At 41.7% G+C, this 25202-nt stretch overlaps 1 protein-coding gene across 4 annotated transcripts in view; it reads right to left on the reverse strand.

The window, feature by feature from the left end:
• Positions 1–511: 511 nt before the first annotated feature.
• Positions 512–25202, reverse strand: part of LOC139268991 (protein-tyrosine sulfotransferase 2-like) — a 135308-nt gene continuing 110617 nt past the window's right edge. For all 4 annotated transcript variants that reach the window (XM_070887913.1, XM_070887912.1, XM_070887911.1 and 1 more), the window contains 5 exons: positions 14285–15235; positions 13194–13392; positions 11103–11153; positions 8582–8641; positions 512–5347 (listed from right to left, as the gene is read on the reverse strand). In XM_070887913.1, the coding sequence (XP_070744014.1) occupies positions 8606–8641; positions 11103–11153; positions 13194–13392; positions 14285–15144 (1146 nt within the window). In that variant the 5' untranslated portion in view covers positions 15145–15235 and the 3' untranslated portion in view covers positions 512–5347; positions 8582–8605. The remainder of the gene's footprint in view (positions 5348–8581; positions 8642–11102; positions 11154–13193; positions 13393–14284; positions 15236–25202) is intronic.

A 25202-nucleotide genomic window follows, 5' to 3' on the forward strand; every position in this document is an offset into this window, starting at 1 on the left:
AGGGGTTGCCCCGATTATTTCCTGGTAGCATTGTTAGAAAAGTGTGTGAAGAAGCAAAATAATTAAAAACAAAATGTAGTTGGGACTCAACCCCAAAAAGTTTTAAAATGACTTAACTGAAGGTGTAGGTTTTTACCTCAATTTGTTAACCAATGACAAATGGGTTGAACCATAAGGCACGGCAGAGTATGTGAACACATTGATTTTCAGTGTTCCTAGTTCACTTTGTTGGTGGTTGCCCCTGTGAGATGGCAGGGGGTGCTATTTACACAAATAGAATTTTTCAAAAATATTGAAGCTTTTTTCCCAGCAAAAACCTGTCTCCAGTTTGACAGCACTTCTGAGTATACTGCGCTAAAGAACTGTGAACTAACAGTCAAAAATTATAAAACTATAATGTTGTTGGTTGTTGAAGGATTCCCTTCCCCTGAATAGTATCTCGAATTTGACTGGAAGCAATACTGTCGTACATTGTTAATCAAAGCAGCAGATGCAGTGAGGACATACGCCATTTTCCAAGGCAACTACAGCAATCAAATTTTTTATTTACTGTTTTACTTTTGTTGTCAAAGTACAAAGATGTAAAGTTCAAATTACTAAAATACACCTTTGTTACACAATCAAAATTATTCCCACTTTTCAACTCCTCCACTCTGGATGAAAGAATTTCTTCTCCTTCAATGAGAATCTTCTTAAAAAAAAACATAACAATCACTGCTGACAATGTGCATTTGAAAGGAATAGGTCAATATTTCCAACTGATTATGTGGAGAAAAACAAAAAAAAATCTAATTTTAAATTATTTTTTGTAACTGGTGCAGAAATGATACTAATTTTTAATGCTCTGGCTCATAGGCAGTGGAGTGAAGAATTAACAAAACAGAAGTTTCCTTAAGGCAAGTAAAGATGGGGAAGGCACAATGTGCACAGTAGCACATTGTTGGGGAGTAAAAAGGTCAGAGTGCATGTTTGCCCCCTGGGTATAGGCACCAGTCCTGTGTTGAACCATACAGACCAGAAAGTCAGATATTTAGTCACTAGTCTTTGCTGAGCTGGCTGATGTCAGCCAGGGGAACAGTGGGTGCTGGGGATAAATTAGCCGAGGGTTCCATTCTTGATTGCAAACTTTATTAGTCTCTGCTGAAAAGTGCTGTGTGGACATCTAAGCAAGAACAAGATCAGGCTTGGTGATGGTAAATAGTCTTATTGATATTCAGAGGATATGTAACCATGCTCTAAGTATGAGACATCACCTTCAGGTGGTGGGGGAAAAAAATGCAGAGCATTAAAAATATCAAGCAACTACACTTCGACAGCAGAAGTCCATACTGTCCACCGTCGATGATCGCACTGCATGGCTTCATTTCAAGCAACAGACAGTTCCACTGGCTCATTACTGATCTAATGTAGCCAGATTAACCGAGGACAAGTAGCGGGTAGTATAGCACCCATCGCACTACTTCAAGGAGTGGTCGTCCCTGCCCTTGCAAGCCTCAGGTCCGACTCACTCCCGATTAGGGTCCCTGCTCAGGGATACGAGTGAAGGCAAACGGTGAAACTAGCGGAAGAGAAATAAACGTTCTTTAAAGGTGGTGAAAGTAAGTGAGCTACGACCTCAGAAATCAACTATGGGAGGCAAAGATTTCTGGAAAAGGGGATGCTATCTCCTAAAAAAAAACCTCTACTCCCCCTGTCCCATGGAGACAGAGTGTGCATAGGAACATTCAACAAACTAAAAATATGAGTTTACTGAAATGTCCTTCCTTCTGTTCGTGTCGGTGGTGTTTTTAATGTCTTTGTACTGAATTCTGAAAATGTGCAGTTAAGAGTTGCCTGATTTTAAGATAATTATGGAATTAATGAGTAATGGCACATTGGGATGTCATTCCCGCTACCAATGTATTTCCTTGCAGATTCTGATCTCAAGGAAGAAACAAAAATGAAGGCCTCTGATCTGACCTATATGTGCTGTCTGACCCGCTTTGCACATCCAGCATTTTCCACTTTTGATGCAAAAATATCTTGAAGAGCTCTATTTGGCTACTGAGGAGATATTGCGGTGAAATCTTTCTGAAGCACACATTTCCATTATGTCTTTTCCTATAGCAGAGTTAGAACTGGAATACAGCAGAGTGGGCATGACAACCACTTAAACAATACTGTGCAATCATTATCTTGCTCTGAAACCTTTCCCTATTGGCCACATCCACATATAATGATATGAAAACACCCACACAGATCTGCAGGCTAGAACTAGCAATGATATCTTTATCTTGCAAATTTTGTGCTAATCTAAATGAGGGACGTTACAAAAGCAAAATACTGCGGATGCTGGAAATCTGAAATAAAAACAGAAAATGCCGGAAATATTCAGATTGGAGGAAGGTAGAAAGTGGTGTTCCACAAGGATCAGTGCTGGGACCACTGTTATTCATAAATTACATTAATAATTTAGACTTTGGAACAAGTAACTCGATATCAACATTTGCAGATGATACCAAACTGGCAGGGGGAGTAACATTGAAAAGAATGCAATATAATACAAGAAAACACTAGAAAACTTGCAGATTGGGCAGTTAAGTGGCAAATGAACTTTAACATAGTTAAATGTATGGTAATGCACTTTGGTAGGAAAAACAGAAACATTACCTGTACTTTTGAAAATAAAATATGAATGGGGAAGAACAACAAAGGAATCGAGGGAGACACGTGAACAAATTAAAAGCAGCAATGCAGGGCAGAAATGCAATTAAAAATGCTAACAAAGTACTGGGATTTATTTCCAAGGGTATAGAATTCAAAGGTAGTGAAGTTATGTTAAATTTGATTAGGACTTTGGTCAGGCCGCACTTAAGGATACTGAGCAGAGTTCTGGTCTCCGCACTAAAGGATACTGAAGCACTAGAAAAAAATGCAAAAAATGTTACAAGGATGAGACCAGAACGGAGAGATTACAGTTATTGGGAAAGATTGAACACACTGGGGCTGTTCCTTTAGAAAAGAGTAGCATTAGAGGTGACTTGACAAAGGTCTTTAAAATTATGAATGGGTTGGACAGTGTAGATGTGGAGAGAATGTTTCCATTTGTGGGAGAATCCAAAACTAGGGGCTATAAATACAAGATAGTTACTAATAACTCCAATAGAGAAGTAAGCAGATATTTCTTTACTCAGAGTGATTAGAATGTGGAACTCGCTACCATTGGAAGTGGTTGAGGCAAATAGCTTTGCTGCTATCAAGAGGAAACTAGATGAGTACGAGAGAAAAAAGAATAAAGATATGCTGAAAGGCTGAGATGAGGTAGATGGAATAGGAGGAGATGCGTGTGGAGTATTACCAGCAGAGCCTAGTTGGGCCAAATGGCCTGGCCTGTTTCTGTGCTGTATATTCTATATAATTCTTTGTAAATTATAATTCAGTTGGTACTACCTGTACCAAAAATGAAATTCCATCATGATAAAACAGACTTGCATTTATATAGCACCTTTTATGAAAACTGGACGTCCCAAAGCACTTTACAGCAAATGAAGTTTTTTTTTTAAAGTGTAATCACTGTTGCAATGTAGGAAACGCGGCAGCCAATTTGTGCACAGCAAGCTCCCACACACAGCAATTTGATAATGACCAGATGATCTGTTTTTAGTGATGCTGATTGAGGGATAAATATCAGCTAGGACACTGCTCAAAATAGTGCTGTGGGATCTTTTACATCCACCTGAGAGCACAGATGGGGTCTCGGTCTAACAGCTCATCTGAAAGACGGCACCTCGGACAGTGCAGCTGTCCTTCAGAGTACTGCACTGGAGTGTCAGCCTAGATTTTTGTGCTTAAGTGTCTGAACTGGGACTTAAACCCATAAACTTCTGACTCAGAGGCGAGAGTGCTATCCACTGAGCCACGGCTGACACAAATATTTAGCAGTGAACTGCAGCTGAACTTTCTTGATCATGCAGTTGTTTAGAGTATGAAGCCAGAACAGAAAGAAAGATGAATTTATATAACACCTCATTGTATCTCTCAAACACCTGAAAATACTGCACAGATAATTAATTGATTTAAATTGCAGATTCTGTTATGGTGGCAAATATGGCAGTCAGTTTATTCACAGCAAGATCCCACGGGTGACCAGTTAATCTATTTTTGATGGCGAATGTTGAATAAGGATCATTAACAGGAAATCAGAACCATTGGATATTAAGCAAGATTCCTCAATGAAGTTATTTTTATCCTCAACAAGTTTACTTTTAGCAACATAACCAATCTATAATATGCAGATGACTTTGAAATTTTGCGTAATTTACTATTGAGGATAATATATCAGGATCTTGCAGGTTATACAGGACACACCACAGGACTGTGCAGTATCCTATGTCAAGTGGCACTACTTCAATGAAGACATTTATAACATTAAGGGAACCAGCCTCCATCGTTGCTATTTATTAAAAGTCCAAGGTGAATGCACTATTTTAGTGTGCTACCAGTATCAGAGTTTGAATGGCTGCAGATTCAAGTCTCATTCAGCTCAGATTCTCATCTGAGGTTAATCAAGTTAGGAGCCCTAAGCAAAATTGTTGGATTTCTCAGACAAGACAATCCTGGATACCCAGTCACGGCAGTCAAAATCATAAGGGGGAAAACTTACATAGAAGCCCCTTAAAGAAAAAAAATCATTATTTTCAATATATTATAAATAAAACTAAACAGCTGTGAATTTAAGACATATGCTATACTCAGAGTTTGGCTGTTAAATATAAACTGTTATCTGAACCCTTTCCTTGAATATTTCACTGACAAACATTGAATATCTTCTAAGTAAGCTGACAGTTTTAATTTTTTTGTGATTGAGTAGCATTAATTAATCAAGTACAGTCCTCTGAATCCATTCTTAGACATACTTTGTAGGAAAAACCTTAAGGATTACACATTCTTGATTGTCATAGTGGTGATAGGAAATAATAAAGCAGCTTAAAGCACTGCTCAAGTCGTAATATTCAATAAATGCACAATGGTGAGAACATGGCCAAATAAAAAGAAGCAACCATCACACAGGAGACTTGCGATGCAACATTATGAATAATCTGAAAATACAGAAATAATCATTGCACTAATGACTTCATCTTGGAAACATGAAGTAAAGTTAGCATTGGGAGAATCAAGCATCATTACGATAACTTTCTTCACAAAAAGTCATGATTCAGTAAAGTTTGTCACAGGTATACTCCCTCTATCAAACACACCATAGTTGGGATGGACGTGAGGTTGCATCAGTAGGTTTTGTTGCTTCCAGTTTAAACTGTTTTCAGTCATTTCTTCATTTTCTATTTTGTCTACCAGATAATCTGTGTCCCTGGAACAGAAGATTTCATGTTAGCTCAACAGTCTGCAAAAATATTGTAAACCTTTCTTCCCATTCCTGTACCCTAGGCATTTGTACAATCTGTTTCAGATTGTCTCTGTTTCAATCAGTGGGATGGTTCCATAACCATATGCTCCGAGCTCTGAATTTAAAGGGGTGAGGGTGGGCATGGTGTGCTTGAGCCCCAAAGTGGGCGGCAGACCTGGGGATGTAGCGCCTACATCAGGGGAGGAAAGGATTGAGCTTGGCTGTAATGCCCCATGGTTGAATAGTCTGCTGATATTCTTGAATAATGGACATCAGAGGGCACCAAGCATCCATGGAACTCCAAGATGGAGATTCATGAGGAATTAATTAAAAAAGAAAATTGCTGTAAACGTCTAAGGGGTAGAATACGCACACACATATCTGAACCTCAGATGAGGAGAGTGTAAGGCGGCTGTGTTTCAACAGAGAGACAAGTCACTTACCTATGCCACCTGTTGGAGTGAGAATTGGAGCCCAACACCAGGGCGTGCACTGCACTGCTTGTGGCAGTGAAGGTCACCTTTATGTACAGATTGCGAGGTGACAACAGTTTATTAGCTTCCCATGAAGGCTGAAGAAAGAGCACTGAGATTTGCTTGCATTGCTGGATTTCCACAGGTGCAGGACATCCTAGACTGCATGCATGTAGCTGTGTGTGCTCCCCATCAGGAGCCAACACTTTGTTTTTCAACAGGAAGGGCTTTCAGTTGCTCAATGTTCAACTTGCTTGTGACCTCTGGCAGCAAGTAATGCAGGGCTGTGCCTGGATTCCTGGCAGTAGTCATGACGCTTTCATAGTGCTCCAGTCCTCAACAGCTTCTCTGTTCTATCCAGACCATCAATGGCAAGTTGGCTGTTGTGGAACAAGGGCCATCCCCTCACCAACTGGCTTGCGACTCCGGTCAGTAATCCAGGCACAGACGCTGAGCACTGATCTCATGAGCGCCACGGAACAACAAGGGTTCTGGTTGAGCAAACCATTAGCGTCCTGAAATAGCAGTTCCGCTGTATGGACAACTTGAGAAGAGTCCTTCAGTACAGCCCAGAGCGAGTGTCAAGATTCATAATCGTTTGCTACATGATCCACAACCTCACAATACAAAGGGAAGTTGCCATGGAGCTTCTCGAGGAGAAAGAAGTGGAGGAGGAAGATGAAGAAGTGGAGGAGGAATCGGAGGATGCAGAGGAAAAGCACAGCTCAGCAGTGCTGTTAGCTGCCAGACCTGTAAGGCAGAAAATTAAATGAGAAATTCCTCCTCCCCTTCCCTAGAACTCCTTCTATCTGATATCAAAGCTTTGGAAATGGTTCAGAGAAGGGCCATAAGATTAATTCCCAGTTTAAAACACGAGTTACCCAGATAGGCTCAGATCGGATTCTGTAAGCTTCGGAAAAGCATAGTCTCATGCAAATCTGGCTCCAGCCAAGGCAGTCCGGCACCAACAGGGCACTGGTTGTGAGGTTGGTGGTGGAGCAGGTGTGCCATCATCAGCATGTACCTCTCCAATGGAGCTACTGCCACTCTCAGGGAGTGGAGCCTTAGGACTCCCATTGCTCTGCTGAGAACACAATGCAGAAAGCTGCGAGGCTCTCAAAGCCCCCATCCACATTCACCTTCAGGTTTTGTAAGCCAGCGTGCCCAGAGCCAAGATGGCATGAAGTGATCAGAAATGCCACCAGAGGCTATAGCGCTATGTGCTCCCTGCAGTGCTCATAGAACTGACCACTTGTTCTATGATTGACTGCAGGTGCAGAGTAGTGTAAAAGGAGATGGGAGTGAAACGCGCTGAGGTGATTGGAGGAAAGTGCTGGTAATTGGGGGAGGGATGGGATTGAATTACTGGGGCTACAGGGAGTGCAGGGCTAATCAGAGAGTAATATGAGATTTGAGTTAGGAGGCTAACCTTAGCTAGCCTTATGAAGTCACTGAACTTTGTTCTGCATTATGGACGCGTCCTGGATGATGCTTCTGCCACTTACCCGCTATGCCATCTTTACCCATTCTTGCAGGACAGCTTGCCAGGATATCTTCCTACTGCCTGGTGGAAAGAAGATTTTCCTCCACCAGTACCTCTATTGCAGCATCAGAAAACTGGGGGCCCTTGCCTGCCTCCTCTGCCTGCCATTATCAGTAATCTTCAGTAACCTGCAGGCAAAGTGCATCTCCCTTTTAAGAGGTGCAGGCTGCCTTTAAATGGCGTCAGCAATGCGTGATATTGATACCTCCCCCCATTAGGTGAGCTGCAAATGAACAGCGAGAGAAGCAGCCTGCCCATTATTTAAATTAGTCAGTGATATCAATTTGGGTCTTATTTGCGTCCACGTGATCCGAAGCACTCTGTGATTGCAGCACCATTCTATGCCCAAATACGGGCGCAAACAAATTTCTGCCCTGATGATTCCATTAAATAATTGCTGTGATTATTGGCACGAACACCGTTGCGGCTGACTGTGCATGCGTGCATTATACCAGAGCCATTCATGCGCACCCGAACCCCTTCTGCGCATGTGTGCTGTATACCAGGAGGTCAGGATCTTGGGATGGGGGCGGGGAAGAGAGGTGGTCAGAGACCTGGGGGTGGGGGAGGAGATTGTCAGGAATTTGGGCGGGGGAGACGATCAGGAACTCAGGCAGGGGCAGTAGGTCAGGAACTTGGGGGGGATGGGGAGGGTGGTTAGGTGGGGAGGAAGAAAGAGAGGTCGTCTGGAACTTGGCAGGTGGAGAAGCCCTGTCTGGAGCCTGGCACAGTCAGAATGAATGGCTCGAATTGCACATTGCAAAGTACTTGATTACTTAAGCAGGTAGGAATAATTCCAGATAAACTGTTAGGTGTGTCTTCTCCTCGAAGGGAACCAATCAGAAATCTGGTGCTGCAAGTAGACACGACCTTAAATAGTTCTATTCCAATAGTGACCTTTCACTTTGCGTACGGAAGCTGGGGTAACATTGTCCCCTGGCATCTGTGTCTTTATCATTTTCTGGAAAACTAAAAAGCAGAAATGGCACGCGTTCCAGATTAGTCAACATTTCACAGTCAAGCTGGCTGTGAATGGGAGTCCAGTAGCACATGGAGGGCAAGTCTGTCAAAGGCCACCGGTGAAGGCCGGGGGGGGGGGGGGGGGGGCGGCGGGGGGGCATGCAGAGGACTTAAGTGGCCCTTAGGCTGCATTATGAGTACTAATGGACTAATTATACATACCTGGCATTGTCCACTGGCTTGTTACTACCGAAGTCCAGTTGCTGAAACATTCAGCTTTGCCTATATAAAAATAAAGTCACAGAATTAAATGCCACATTGCTTTGGTTTTCCACCTATAAAATTAATACACAAACTCTCGAAAGTTCTTTTCTGTATACTGCACATATACACAGCAAGTGTATTTTTGGGACAGTCCAATAACTTGCATATATGCTAAATGTCCACATTTTACTCTGACAAATGCATTTCTGATGCAGTATTTGCTTGCCAATAAACACAGATTCAAACACTGTGCTCTTCTAAGGTGGTCCCTTGAATAGTTACAGCTCAGTTATTCTGCGGTTGTGCTGTTGAGATGGATGGCTCCTGCACATGGAAGAATATATTATTAGCCATTGATGGAGGGAGAAAGCTATGGGAATTTTACTGGACTCTGACTGGGTAAGAAGATTTTGTAAGGTGAAGCACTTGAGCTGCTGAAAAGATTAGTGTTTCTGGATGTAATTTAATAAACAGCCATGAACCTTCTGTTCCTTCTCCCTCTGCTCCCTTTCGCAAAGTGTCAGCCGTGGCTCAGTGGCAGCATTCTCACCAGAGTCAGAAAGTTGAGGGTTCAAGTCCCACTCCAGGGACTGGAGCAGAAAGTTGAGGGTTCAAGTCCCACAAAATCTAGGCTGACACTCCAGTGCCGAACTAAGGGCATTTTGCACTGTCGGAGGTGCCGTCTTTCGGATGAGGCATTAAGCTGAGGCCCCGACTTTCGAAAAAGAACGTGTAATTTTTTCCCCCAGAGACCTGGCCAATCCCTCAACCAACATCACTGAAACATATCTGGTCATGAGCACATTGCTGCTTGTGGGACTTTGCTGTGATCAAACTGGCTCCTGAATGTACAGAGAACACTGACAACCGACAGTGGCTGGTCACAGACTCACTTTTTAAATCAATTAAAAACTTCCACTTCACCCCTGATTCTTTATATCAAATCTTCCAGAATCACAGAGGAAGCACCCCAAAAACCTGTTGAGGTTAGGTCAGTTGAAAACAAAAACCTATCACAGGTTTGAAATTAAGAGTCTAAAGGGATATAGGGCCAAGGTGAATAAATGCAGTAAAGATACAGATCAGCCATGATCTAACTGAATGGTGGAGAAGCCTCGAACGAACGAATGGCCTACTTCTGTTCCTATGTTCCTTACTAACTGCAGTATGATTAAAACAAATAATACACTGCAAGGTGATTAAAATTAGACTGAATAAAAATGATTACTTTTGTGTGATTAATACTAATTGTCCTGTGACTGAGATCATGCACTGCAGATGGCTTCAGTCCTCCAATGTTTGGTGAAAATTGCAGCTCATCCAAGACTGGATGACAGACAAGCAGACCGACAATACAAAGACAGTGGAGAGGTTGAAAGACATGGTGGAGATGTAGAGTAGGATGTCGTCTCACCCATGTCTGAAGATGATATCCCCTCGTCTGATTTTATGTTCCACTGGCTTCAATGGAACATAAAATCGACCAGGGTCTAAAAATGGGAAGCCAACCCAATTCTGCCCCGTTGGTTAGGTTAAAATCGGGGCTATAGAGTTGAACTAAACAGAAAAAGTACAATTTGCATTAATAAGTGTGGTGTTTTGTAAAGTGGGCAACACAAGTATATATAATGCAAACAAAGAATCAAAATAAGCCAGAGAAGTAGTCATTGGACAAAAATATAAATTAGCAAAAATGTAAATTTAAAACACTTGGTTGTGAGAACCTTTACTCCAAATGTGATAAATGTGGAGAATTAAACATTAACATTAGTTAAAAATGTTGTAGGATGCCGAGATGGGAGCCTAAATCCAACACATGTAAAGAGAAGGTGCTGATCAGAAGCTGGGAGCTCTCCAAAGAGAATGAGGGAGAATCACTATGGGTCACTGCTCAGCATTCCGAGTGGCCATTTTCAGAACACTATTTGTCCTCAGCTGTATCTTTTGTGTAGGCTAGCATTACCACTGGAGAATGGAAAAAAAAATAATTAAAAAAAAACAAATCTTTAATTCTGTCCTGAATATGGTGGGACACCTTGTTCACGGCAGCTTACATTCTCACCCTCAAACAATGGGACACGAGTTGATGAACTCGACAAGGGAGTGTACCTTCCTTACTTGTTCAATCAGGTGTAATTTAAGCAACAGCTGATGAACAAAATTGTAATTTTGTGAAATCTGTCAGCCAGCTAACGAGCAAAGAATTTTCTGGTAATAGAAAGTGCAGGCGTCCTTTGCCACTTTTATTCGGGGTACATTTCACACATCATTTTGCAACAAAATTATAGAGACACTGGGGTAGATTTTCAACTTACTGTAAATCTGGCATTGCAATTATAGAAATCAGTGGAAATTAGAATCGGTTGGTTTCTATAACAGGTGGCTGATCAGTTTAATGCCTGGGCAACAATTTGGAAAATTGAACCCAGCTAGTTTACTAACAATTGCCTGAATAAGATTACAAAATACAGTGTCCTACCGGAGAAGGTTCTTTCAAATTGGCGGGTGTTTTAAAGTCACCTTGCAAGACCTGTGGAAAATTTGAACAAAATCATATTAGCATCTGAACTAAATTCAACAATGGTCAAGGCTGGTAGCATTCTCTATTCTTTAACTCTCTGCATGAGTCAGACTGGATAGGAATATCCAGAGCTGGACAGATGAGACCACAGATGTTACAAATGGCACCTTCCACTTCACTTTCATTTGATTTTTACAAGTGTAAAACAGGCACAAATGCATCCAATATGGTAAGCAGCATGCGTACTCACATTCTGAGCTGGAAGTGCGCCTTCTGCCATATTGGTATTGGCATCAAAATAGGCATTCAGAGCCCGTGCCTGAAACAGGCATTAAGCCCTTTGCATATACAAATAAGGGGCCTTACACCTGTTTGATGCTCCAATTATCAAATTGGTTAATTATTAACAGAGACTGTGTTCAGTACTGTGCCACCTGCCCTTTTGTGATGTGGCTTATTTGGAGGCAAAGGGAAATAAACATAAGTCCCTTTCACAGCGATTGAAGTAATTTTGCCCATCCAACTTCTGAGCCATAAACACCTGTTTTCCTACCACAGAGTAGGAACTCCTAAATGAAATAAAGAGAAGGCTCACAGTCAATCCAGCATTCTTCTCCTATTCCTGCATCAACATTCGTACTACCCACTCTTCAAATTGTTTCCTCAACCTACTGGATGGGATCATGATGTCACCCTATTACCAATTCCCGGCAATAGGGGCCCCGGACTGTTGCTGCCATCCCAGTCATGGCACAACATGATATCTTCACTCTCAGGGGACAGAAACTTAAAAAAATTGTAAAGAATGACATGCAAATCACAGCTTTTGGCACGTATAAATTAATGATAAAACTTATCATACTGAATCAGAAAGTGTCGAGATAATATTCCTGCCCTGTTAGAAATTGGGCCTCAACCATTTTTTGGGCACGCGGGGTTGTAGTTCGCGCATCTTCCTTGCATCTGAATGATAAGGCCAGAGACTCTCCAGATCTTAGGCCTCATTTAAATGTTCCCGGTGAAGCCCGCCAGTCAAGAGGACTCAGGCTTGGGCCGCTGCTAGCATCGCAGTGGCCCTCAGGTAAGTGTTGTCAAGGATTGTAACCTGGGCCTGGGATCGGGAGGTAGGGTGTGGGTTGGGGATTGGGGCCGCATGTTATCAAGTGTCGCCAGAGGCAGCTGGGGGGGGGGGTCAGGAGTGTATGGCAATCATGGGTCGGGAATGGTGCTGATTGGGAGATGGGTTAAAACTAGGGTTGGGAGAAGCAGGTGTGCTTATATTAAGCTAAGTTCTTTACAGCAGGCAAGCCCTCAGGCTGGTTTCCTTTAGTGCAGCCTGCAATGGTTGCCTCAGGGAAAACCAATATTGGAGAGGGGACCTCAAACTGGGATTAGATCCTTTGCATATGGGGCCCAACGCTTGCTTCAGGTGTGGGTAAAGAATGCCTTGTTTGTCTTACCCAATTTGGAGTGCGGTGCACTTCTGGCATGAAATGTGCTACGCTTCCTACCCATCATATTACCCACCATATTTGTGCCAAATAGCACCCGTATGCAGACCAATTTCTAGGCCTTAGTCTTTCCCTCAGAGGTTATCTGTGATTCCCAATTTGTGCAGCGTTAGCTAATCTATTGAGGGGGAGGTATGTTGGTGGTTGGGGCACCAATTAGCCTTCTAGAAGAGAAAGGGGGAAACAATCAAGCACTCTTGTACCCTATCTAGTGATCCTTGCTGGAAAGTGTACCAGTGGATGTCGAGCTTGGCTCTGATGTCTTCCCAGTCTCAGGAACTCACGCATGAATGGTACCCTCTACAGCAGTGAGTAGTTTCAAGAGAGGAGAAGTGGTAAAATAGGAAGAACTGTCCAACCCAATAGGGGGCAGGATCAAATTGGGGAACAAGTCACCATAGGCCATTCTCACACATTTATTTACAACTGACTGAACAGCAACAATAATGGAGACCTGGAAGCAGGTTTCCTGCGGAAAATCGTAAAATGTTAAAAAGATACAAATAAATATATTGAATAAAATATTTCTCGCACATACCCTTCTGGTGTTATTAATTACTAGTGCATCAGGATTTCCATAATTTGGTGAATTGGCATAGGGATCATATCCCAATTTGGCCAACATAGGTGCTATCCGTGCCATATCCTCGACCACACCATCTGGAATGTGTCCTACCCATTTGCTCAATGCCTCAAGATTAACTGGCTTGATAACCTGGTCAGTGGATCTCTCTATTCTGTAGGAGGAAGAAAAAAAGTAGAGCGCTTTTAAAGTATCATGGTTAGAATTAACCAAATATTAACCACTAGTAACCCAAATCAGGGAGACTTTGGATACAGATGGGAGCTTTAAAAGGAATATACCAGGCTAAACTTCAGTTTTCCTATGTTGCTCAAAAAGTTCTTGTAATTAGAAAAAAGATCGATGATGGTGGCAGCTGTTTTACAGAATCCCAAGCTGCCGCTCATTAATCCTATTTAATCCAATATATTCAGATAAGTGGAACCATTTTTCCACACTTTACTGATCAAGACTATGCTATCCATACATCTCAGGAATTCCTTTCTGCCTCTCTCTCCTCCTCCAGACGCTCCGTAAAACCTACCTCTTTGGCCAAGCTTATGGTTATCTGTCTTATATGGCTCGGTGTCAAATTTTGTTTGATAACATTCCTGTGAAGCGTCTTGATTTTACTACACAATCACAGAATTTAAAAGTTGACTTAAATAAATTTCTCAACGCCATTTTCCTTTACTTTGATGAAAATATAAAAGTCATTCAGACCAAAAGGTTACAGGTTCAATTACGTCCTGAGTTAGCTGTCTTATGCTGGGGCGATAGTGGAGATGCTATGATTAGCCTTGGAACCCCTGGGCTGGGGAAAATTTGGCAAGGTTTCTGCAGCCGATTCCTATGTAGTGACCTTCTGCTGGCAAGTGGTGGCAGTGGACATTGGGTGCGTACAGGCTCAGCTTGTGATGTCCACCACTCAAAAAAGCCCGCCAGTACCTGTACTACTCATGTTGTAGACTTGCATATGAAGGGCAGCAAGACCTTAACCCTGTAGAAGTTAATGTTCTTAGGAAAGGGAGAGAGGAGAAAAACAAAAAATAAAAGTACAAACACACTTTGAAAGCGAGACACCTCCTGCTTTTCCTATTAATTCTTCATGATGCAAAACAGCATCGTTCCACGGAATATCCAGAAATGTCATGATCTTCTCCATAGTCTTTTTGGGGTGCAACACTAGCTGTTCATAATGAACAGAGAGGCACCTGGAGGGCCCCACCTCCAGACATTGTCCATACATAATTTCAATAGCCTTGTTCCATTTGATCATACAATCTCTGTAGCTGTTAAGGTCAAATCCAGCAATCGTCACTTTCCTTGTAATCATCGAGTGCACAGATGCCCGGCCATCTCGGATCATCAGAATAAATTTAGATCGTGAAAACAGTTTGGACAGATAATTTAAAGACTTTAAGGTGAAAGGGTCCTTATTGCACAAGTATTTTGCAGGTTCACCATGTTTCGCAATTACTTCTAATATAAATGCTTGCAATGCCGAGTCTAGGACTTGGTCCGTTACCCCTGCCTCATTCAAACGCATCTTTTCACGTTCCGATTTAGACCACACCTGACGCATGGCCAGCACACGTGGGATGATCCGAGTTTCTTCACCGCAACGGATTTCTGGATGCGCGTCCATCATGGCTCGCATTAATGTTGTCCCACTTCGGGGCACTCCGCCTATGAAGATCAGGGGCATATTTTTACTGTAGCGGTATTCAATCTTTTTTGAGTTATACATGACCATTTCCTCCTTTTCTGGTTTCATCATGCTGTGCGATTGTCTGCCATGGAACCAGCCCCCGTTCTCATTTAGTATCTGCTGGCATTCCCACATGTGCTGTCCCATGTGAAAGACCATCATTGTAGCAATGGCACAGCAAATGAGCAGAACAATTCTTCTCATGCTGATGCGCATATTGGATGGTTTAAACTTCTGTACAGGTGTGCACCACTTTTCAGCGTCCACATGCGTTTTTGCTCATTTCAATAAGGTTTTCATAACAACTCTGAAACAAGAAGAATAATATATGAGAGAACATTTAGTGCTGACACAATCATTTGCAACTCTAGCAGTGCCAACAGTCACCTTTCTTCATTTAAAAATTATTGTCAAGGCTCTACCTTTCTCACAAGCTGCATTTTTTGCTCTTTTGAGGTTAGGCTGAACACACCCGTTACTACGCTATTGCTAGAGTACCTCATGATGTTGGGGGTTGCCCAAAATAGTATTCTGTTCCCCAGCACGAACAATATTCACCTTGATGAACACAAAACAAAAGTAAAAAAAACATTTTTTCTTTCTCTCCATCTTACAGATTTCCCCCCCTCTGTAGCGTGTTTACTGCTGCTGTTCCTTGTATTAACAGTAGAATTCAGCATGTGAACCAGAGTCTTACATTGCTGCCATCATTCCTTTTCTGGAATGTGCCAATAGAGGCTGTATTCAGGGCATTCCCTCATGGCTCCTCTGATTCTGTGGGAGCAAGTGGTGTGCAGCACTGGCAAAGTAGTGGACGCAATTTTGCACTGACTTCGCACGCAAGAATTTCATGCCTGCCTAGTTATTGATTGTTACTGAATCTGCCCTGCAATATAAACCTAGGTTTTCAAATCGGAGTCCCTAGACATCGGGATTCCATGTGGGGATTCTAAGAAATGTGTTAAGAACGTAAGAAATAGGAGCAGGAGTAGGCCATTTGGCCCATCGAACCTGCTCCGCCATTCACTAAGATCATAGCTGATCTGATCATGGACTCAGCTCCACTTCTCTACCTGCTCCCCATAACCGTTTATTCCCATATCGCTCAAAAATTTGTCCATCTCCACCTTAAATATATTCAATGACCCAGCCTCCACAGCTCTCTGGGGCAGAAAATTCCACAGATTTACAACCTTCCGAGAGAAGAAATTCCTCATCTCAGTTTTAAATGGGCGGCCCCTTATTCTGAGACTATGTCCCCTAGTTTTAGTTTCCCCTATAAGTGGAAATATCTTCTCTGCATCCATCTTGTCGAGCCCCCTCATTATCAATATGCTTCAATAAGATAAACTCTCATTCTTCTGAAATCCAATGAGTATAAGCCCAAGCTAACTTCATAAGTCAACCCCCTCATCTCCGGAATCAGCCTAGTGAACCTTCTCTGAACAGCCTCCAATGCATGTTATCCTTCCTTAAATATGGAGACCAAAACTGTACGCAGTACTCTAGGTGTGGTCTCACCAATACCCTATACAGTCGTAGCAGGACTTCTCTGCTTTTATACTCTATCCCCCTTGCAATAAAGGCCAACATTCCATGTGCCTTCCTGATTATTTGCATACTCAATCTTCATGCACAAAGACCTTCAGGTCCCTCAGTACTTTGCAATTTTTCTCTATTTAAATAATAATTTTTTCTATTTTTTCCACCAAAGTGGATAATCTTACAGTTTCCCACATTATACTCCATCTGCCAAATTTTTGCCCACTCACTTAACCTGTCTAATATCCCTTTGCAGATTTTTTGTGTCCTCCTCATAATTAGCTTTCCCACACATCTTTGTATCAGCAAACTTGGCTACATTACATTCGGTCCCTTCATCCAAGTCATTAATATAGATTGTAAATAGTTGAGGCCCCACCACCGATCCCTGTGGCACCTCACTAGTTACTGTTTGGCAACCGAAAATTACCCATTTATCCCAACTCTGATTTGTGTTAGTTCGCCAATCCTCGATCCACACTAATATATTACCCCCAACTCTGTGAACTTTTATCTTATGAGGAAACCTTTTATGTGGTACCTTATCGAATGCCTTCTGGAAATCTAAATGCACCACATCCACTGGTTCCACACTGCTCATGGAACTCTTCCACGGAATTTTTTCACTGAAATAAGATTACTTTGTATTTTCTGTAATATATTTCCACTGATGTGCAGTAAGACACCAAACACAGGCCGTTTATTTGCGTGTTATCTGCAGAATGATACGAGGATCAGAGGGTCCAAAATTCTGATTGCCTTATCCACACTGCTTGTTACATCCTCAAAGATCTCTCTATTTGTTGACCTACATTTTTCTCACTTTAAAGTAATAAAAGTATTTTCTGCAATGGTTAATTTTTTGGAAACTCAGCAACTCAGAAGTTGAGTTCAAAACCCACCGTGGCAAGTTGGGAAACGAAATGAGTAATTCTGATAATTTGAGAGATTGCACCAGAGCAATTCCCGAGAGCTTCCAGATTGTTGTAAGCACCCAGTGCCATCCCTACCTTGTCTGGTCTCCACGAGATGCCATTCCTACGCTATGTGGTTAGTTGTCAGGGCATGGTTAATTGTCAGGGCGATAATTCTGAGATCAAATAAAAAAACAAATCCACCAGACAGGTGTTGACAATTACAAGATAACGATAAACTACAGCTCAGGGAAAGGGAAACCCAAGATTCCCTTGTGGGGTCCGGAAGAGTCCTGCTTGGATCCTCAGCGATCCTACCGTTTCCCTCATTACCTATTTCCTACAGGCCTCTCACATTGTGACCTAAATTTCTGCAATCTTGTTTTTTTTATTATAGCTATCAAAACTTGTTTCTTAACCTTACTCTCGTATGCATCTCTCGCCTTGATTCCACTGCAGATATATACTGAAGGAAAGTTTTTTCTTTATCCTCTGTAATACTTCACATGCTACATAATTGGTTTCCTACTTCCTTTGCTGTAATTCTGCAAAGGTTACTTTGTATTTTCTGTAATATATTTCCACTGATGTGCAGTAAGACACCAAACACAGGCCGCTTATTTGTGTGTGATCTGCAAAATGATACGAGGATCAGAGGGTCCAAAATTCTGATTGCCTTTCCCCAGTGTTTTTACTAGGAAGCTTGGGACGGTGCTCAAAATGATGTGGGAAAAACATTCAGATGAATATTTGTATTGAAATTCTATGTTGAAAATATTCACCTATATCAAAAAAAATACATATCTTTGGAAGTTGTGAATCCCTTTATGATCTCTTCAGCATTGCACCTTTTAAAGCCAAGAGACAGGTGAAGCAAATTACTCGCAGGGATAAAACTCTTCTCCCTTTGGAGAAAGTATCTAGCTTCCAATCAGCACCACCCCTGACAATAACCAGGCAAAGGATCAGATGTAATTGCCCAGTGCAGTGTGCTGGTGCTGCAATTCAACAACAATTTTGTGTGAAATTATATCGAAGATTTTTCAATTCTTCTGCCAAACTCAATTCATTTCTGGAAAGGTGAATGTTAAGTGCAATCAACCACCATACAATTCAATATCATATTACTCCATTTTTGATCAATTTTATGGGTTGCAAGAAGGATGAAAGAAATCTTTTTTTTTAGAAAGGTATACAGGATGTTCTCGGGTGCAGATCTGGACACACACAGTGTAACAAATCATTTACTTACGATTTTAAAATCAATACATCTTTACACTACAGGGACATTGTTTATGTAATATCTGAACATTATAGTTCTCAAACACAGCCAATGATAGATAAACTGTTAAACAAATTCAGTTAGCCAGTCCACTCCAAGTAACGGGATGGACTTGCAAGTGACCATTAGATTACTATTTACATAAGTATTTGATCAGTTCCTGTTGAATCAGTTTCAAGTCATTAAATTACACTACAACATTTCATAATTATTTAGGGAGCTAGACTTCCATGTTTTTGGGTGAACATTGGTTGAAAGTGATAGAATGACTACGGAGTCGGGTCCTGAGCAGACACCTAAACATATATGCAAAACCTCTCGAAGTCTATTCCCCACCACTTGGGCCTGCGGTGAAGCTGGAAGTTCCCAGTGTCGACTGGAGACTTTATAAACTACTGCAAAGTCTCTTAATATTATGAGAGTGTAGATTCTCTAGTCTGCTCTCAAGACATTAGAAATTTCTATGCCAGGAAGCAGAGTTCTGCGCATGCGTGACAACAGGAATGCACAATGGTTTCTTCTAATGGGAAGACTGGGATCCTCAACTGGTAGTAAAACACACTTTGTATTTTACAGCCCCCAATTCAGACTAGTCATGTAATAAAACAGCAGCTTTTGTGTTGCATTCTTACACTTGGGGGCAAGAAAATGAATCGATTATGTGTATAGTACATGACAAATAAAATTTAACAATTCATGACCAGTTGTTTCAGGATTGACATCAGGAAGCATTGTATCACAAAGAGTAATTAATGTTTGTAATAGTCTGCAGGTTAAGGTGGTGCAGACAAGAACATTGGAATAATTTCAAAGACAGGTGGCTGCTGTGATATTGGATCGTAGACTCCTGTGAAAGGATAAGGTATGAATGTCTTTCCGCAACTATTATCTTTGGGATCTTTGTGAGACCATATGAATAACAACTAGTGTACATTTCAGCTTCTATGTATGTATAATGTAAACTGATTCAATTATTATATCTGTTATAGTAGGTAATTGAGAGCAGGTTCAAGTGTGATGATGGAGCAGCTGGTATTCAAAAGGATAGAATTTCTGTTAGTTACAGCAGCCCTTTGTGTAAATGGTGCACACTTTACATAAAGATGGTGTAGGTCTCCACTACAAATGCACACAGCAGCCAAAAGACACCAGTAGTAGGGTTATCTTCCAAGCAACTATGTTCAGGTCTACTGACTCCATCTAGGGGGTGAACAAAAACAACATTGTCCCACCCATTTTGCAAGCATTCTCCCGTTGACTAGTATTAGAGGTTTATGCTTACAAACTGAATGATGCTGATCTGAAAAATTGGGGAACCATACATTTTATGAAACAAATATAGTATTATTGCTTACAATAAAATGCTGAATTAAATACACATTTCTGACAATTGGAAGAATGCCCCTTGTACATGAAGGCATGCAGAGATTCCTGGGGGAGCAGAATTTGTCAGTGACAGAATGCAAACTTGTGATTCCCCACAGGACATGCTTCTCATCTAAGCCAAGCAATCACATCAATGGAGGAGAAAAGAGCGAGTCAACCCTGGCCATGAGTAGTTACAAAGCGATCTTGTCTGAGAGCACTCAGTCGCCTCTGTCTTCCCCACCTCTGGGTTGGGAAATAGTTTAAATTGTAGGTGGAGGAAGAAGAAAATGTCAACTGCATATTAGTATTAAAACTATGAACCCAACATACACTATTCAAAACTGCAAAGAAACAATGTAAATTTTATACATGCAAGTGGATGTAAGATTTTTATTATTGATTGTAAGTAAACTATTGGCCAACCATTTACAGTTTAACAAATAATACAGTGCAATTTAATCCCTAAAGCACCATAAAAATCTCAGAATACAATATAATGAAAATGTAATTGATTTACTCAGAGGAATTGCAGCCCTGATGTTATCTGCTACATGGCATAAACAACCTCTAAATCACCATGAGCATTGCTACAGGAGATCTACTAGTATACTTTAAACTGCTGAATAAAATGTTAAAATAGCAGAGAGGGGAATTTCAGATGAATGTGCTATTTGTTCATATGCTAGCACAACGTAATTTCAGGGTCAGAATTTGCTGACAAAATAACAGCAAGTTTAATGCACACGCCATAAATCATCCAGCAATTTGTGGCAAGGAAGAGGTAACCCATGAGTTGCGAATCACCAGAAATTACTGGATGATTTGTGCCGCTCCACCATTAGTCTCACAAAAACGGCAGCTTGCCGTGAGTTTCACAAAATTGCTGCATTTGCGCATCAATTAAACTTGCCGCAGAAAGTTAGCATGGTACACAATAGTATAAGGATCCTTTTAAGGATGCTCTTCAATCGTGTCCTTCTTGTGGCTGAAGAGCTCCTCCCAGAGTCGCAATGCGGATTCTGCCCAAGAGGCACAACGCACATGATTTTCACCACGTAACAAATTCAAGAAAAATGTAGGGAGCAGCATCAATCTCTGTACATGGCCTTTTTTGACCTCAAAGGGCTTCGACTCTGTCAACCAAGAGGGATTATGGAGTGTCTTTCTTATTTGTCTGTCCTCAAAAATTTGTCACTATCCTCCGCCTGCTTCACGATGACATGCAAGCCGTGATCCTTACCAATGTATCCACTACAGACCCAATACAAGTGCAAACCGGGGTCAAGCAAGGCTGTGTAATTGTACCAACGCTCTTAGAAACATAGAAAATAGGTGCAGGAGTAGGCCATTCGGCCCTTCGAGCCGGCACCGCCATTCAATGAGTTCATGGCTGAACATGCAACTTCAGTACCCCATTCCGGCTTTCTCGCCATACTCCTTGATCCCCCTAGTAGTAAGGACTACATCTCAATCTTTCTCGTTGCAATACTTTATCAAACCTTTAACAAGCTCCCCTCTGGAGTGGAGCTAATCCACAGGATGAATGGGAAATTGTTCAATCTCCAGCAGCTCCAGTCCAGAACCAAGATTGTTCCAGCCTCTGTCATTGAATTACAGTATGCAGACAATGCTCGCGTTTGTGCACACTCTGAGGCTAAACTCCAAACCATCGTTGACATTTTCACTGAAGCGTATGAGAGACTGGAGCTTACACAGAACATCCATAAGACAAAGGTCCTCTAACAACCTGCCACCGCCACACTGTACTGCCCCGAATATCAAGATCCAGAACGAGACCTTGGACAGCATGGACCACTTTCCATTCCTTGGGAGCCTTCGGTCAGCGAGGGCAGACATTGATGAAAAAATCCAACACAGCCTTCAGTGCGCCAGTGCAGCCTTCGGTCGCCTGAGGAAAAGAGTGTTTGATGACCAGGATCTCAAACCCAGCACCAAGCTCATGGTATACAGAGCAGAAGCGATACACGGCCTCCTATACACTTTAGAGACTTGGACAACATACAGTAGGCACCTCAAAACATTGGAGAAGTACCATCAACGCTGCCTCCGCAAAATCCTGCAAATCCATTGGCAGGATAGGCGTACTGACGTCAATGTTCTCTCTCAGGCTAACATCCCCAGCATCGAGGCATTGATCACGCTCAATCATGCCTAATACAAAACTCCCGAAACAAGCACTCTATTCTGAGCTCAGTCATGGCAAGCGAGTCCTAGGAGAGCAGAGAAAACGTTTCAAAGACGCCTTCAATGCATCCTTGAAAAAATTTAACAGCCCCACCGACTCTTGGGAATCCCTGGCCCAAAGATGGCTCAAAGTGGAGGAAAAGCCTTCGAAAAGATGCTAAACATTTTGAGTTTCTCCATCAAGAGCACGCGGAAGCCAAGCACAAACAGCGGAAGGACTGTATGACAAACCAAGCACCCCACCCATCCGTTCCTGCAATCAGCACCTGCCCTACCAGTGACAAAGTCTGTAGATCTTGCTTTGGACTCATTAGTCACATTATTAGTGTGGAAGCAAAACAGAAAATGCTGGAAATCTCAGCGGGTCAGGCAGCATCTGTTTTAATTCCAGATTCCAGTATCCGCAGTATTTTGCTTTTGTATTAGTGTGGAAGCAAGTCATCCTCGACTCCGGGTAATGCCAAAGGAGGAGGAGGATACTTTTAACAATGACATATGTTCCTGCAATGCCACTCATCCTCTCCGGTCCAGAAAGTGAACAATTGAAACTGCAGCATCTCAATCCTGCAGGTAGTAAATTGCTCTTTGAGATTTAAAAATGTTTAAATGTTATATAATTCTTCTCATTTATTTTCTGTCTCTTTTTCTCCCTCTCAATCCAATCTTTCTTTCTGTACCTGATTTGCCTTTAATTCACCCTATTTCCTTCTCAGTTTCTTTCTTAATCCATAAATCTCATTTGTTAAGATAAACTGTTAGTCCTGTTGTTCACCGACATCCAGATGCCCCATTGAGCTCGCACTTCTAGCAATTTGCAGGACAATAATTTCTTGAGCGGCAGAGTGAGGGAAAAGTCTAACTAATGGGGCACGCCACAAGAGGCTCCGCTCCAGCAAATTCTGGGCCTATACATTCTGGGTTCAAATCGTGCTGTGCAGTATTTGTAACATAAGTGTTAATGTGCTCATATGGTATTCCTTTGTCAATTATTTTAATGAAGGTATTAACTGGTTTATCATAGCTGAGATTATTTTAGCAACAGATGGGTTAAAACAATGCTGAGTTCACTGACCACAGAACAGCACTGGCACAGCAGAGTTAGCTCAGGAGAGCTTTAGAAAGCTGTGCCTTAAGCAACTCAAAAACAGTCTCCTCAAATCACATGCCAGTTATTAATAGATAATTTCAGCCAGTATTCCAGCCTCAAAGAATAGCCATTTGGGCAAGGTTAGTAAACAATTTGGGCACATGTGGAACCACATTCCAATAAGAAATCTTTCGGAGAGAATGATAGAGAGGAAGAGAAATGGTAGAAAAAAAGAGATATTTAAAAAAGTAATATGTCAGATTCAAGGAAAAGGTCGTAAACAGAAACTCAGACTCACTAACTCGACACTTCATGCTCTGTGTGTTATCTTCAGTCTGTATAGTACAGAAACAGCAGCAAGGGAGGAAACAGCACAGATCCACCCAGTGATTTTCCACTTTAACTAAATTCAATCTGAAAATTTCTCACAGGTTAGTTTATACACAAAGCTTCATCTTAATTATAAACTTCAGAATTTGCATATTTTTTCTTTAACCTTGATAAATATATAATGGGAAAAAGCCATTAACTGATTGAATGCCTCGCACTTTGTTCTTTCACAGCAAAACTAGACTGAATGCATTACTTACCCCCACAGGAAAATAGATAAGACATGTCTATTTGCTCATACTGATCTATCAGTTAACCACAGTCTGTCAACATCAAAAACCTGAAACGGTCATGAAACTTGAGGCATTTATAGCCATATTATACAGATGAATACTGCGTCATAGACTATAGTTCAATAAACATTAATGATTGTGGTTGGTGTCACATGCGTCAGATATATTAGTTACCATATAACGATTAGCCCTTTCTTTGCAAAAGACTTATTATCTGCAAACATGTTCAACATTATCTTTAAATCTCTTTACAAGTCATCAGCAAACTACTTCCTCAGAAACAGTACAATGAGGAATATAGCATATTCTTAACATAGTTTACTCTAACACCACGTGCTCAATTTTCCGCAATGCCGTTTTTTTGCGTATTTCAAGAGTTACGCCCAGTTTTTTTGGGCCTGACTACGCCATAGAAATAACTTTAAAGTTTCCCCGTTCCAATTTTTGAAATTGGCGCCGCACAGCCTGCCCTTTAGTTTCGGGGGGTGGGGCCTAATGACTGCACTCACCTGAGGTGCAGGATGTAACAGATGTGGTTCAGATGATGGCAATGAGTGAGGAGAGCATTGACCTTACACAATAACTTCTGGACACCATCAATGGGGTGGGTGATGAGGTATCGGGACTGTCGGGAGAAGTAACAACTCTCTTGCGAGAAATGGGAACATTGTCCAGGCACATCAGGGACGGAATGTCGCAGATAGCTGATACACTGTCGGTGGACATGAGGGAAGGAATGTTGCAGGTAGCTGAGATGCTGTTGGGGCACGAGGGAGGAAATGTTGCAGGTAGCTGCTGCAATAAGGAAACATGCCCAGACCCTGCGGCCATTGACGGAATCAACTGCCACTCCCACTCCAATCACCAGACCAACTTCTGAAGAGGCCCAAGCCGGGCCTTCGACATTACCGCCTGCCCACACCCCATCAAGAAGGGCGGTCTTAGAATAAGGTGGAGGAGAGATGGGTGCGGACTTTGTTTGCTGCTGCTGTTATTATTGTTGTTACCGTTGTCAAATTAAAAGTTTTTTGTAAGTGATGTCAATTTACAAGTTTAAAAGTTTGTAAGTGATCTTAACTGAAAACTTTAAAGTTTTATACAAGAATATTTTTTATTAAAGTTAAGTACAAACAAGTGTTAAACTTCTGAATAAAATATATTTTAAATTATAACTGAATTATTTCCATTATTTGTTCCATTAACACAACACAACATTACAGAACAGGTCCAAACAGTAAACATGGTCCATTTGG

Source organism: Pristiophorus japonicus, chromosome 8 (assembly GCF_044704955.1).
Source record: "Pristiophorus japonicus isolate sPriJap1 chromosome 8, sPriJap1.hap1, whole genome shotgun sequence".
Classification (NCBI taxonomy): Eukaryota; Metazoa; Chordata; class Chondrichthyes; family Pristiophoridae; genus Pristiophorus; species Pristiophorus japonicus.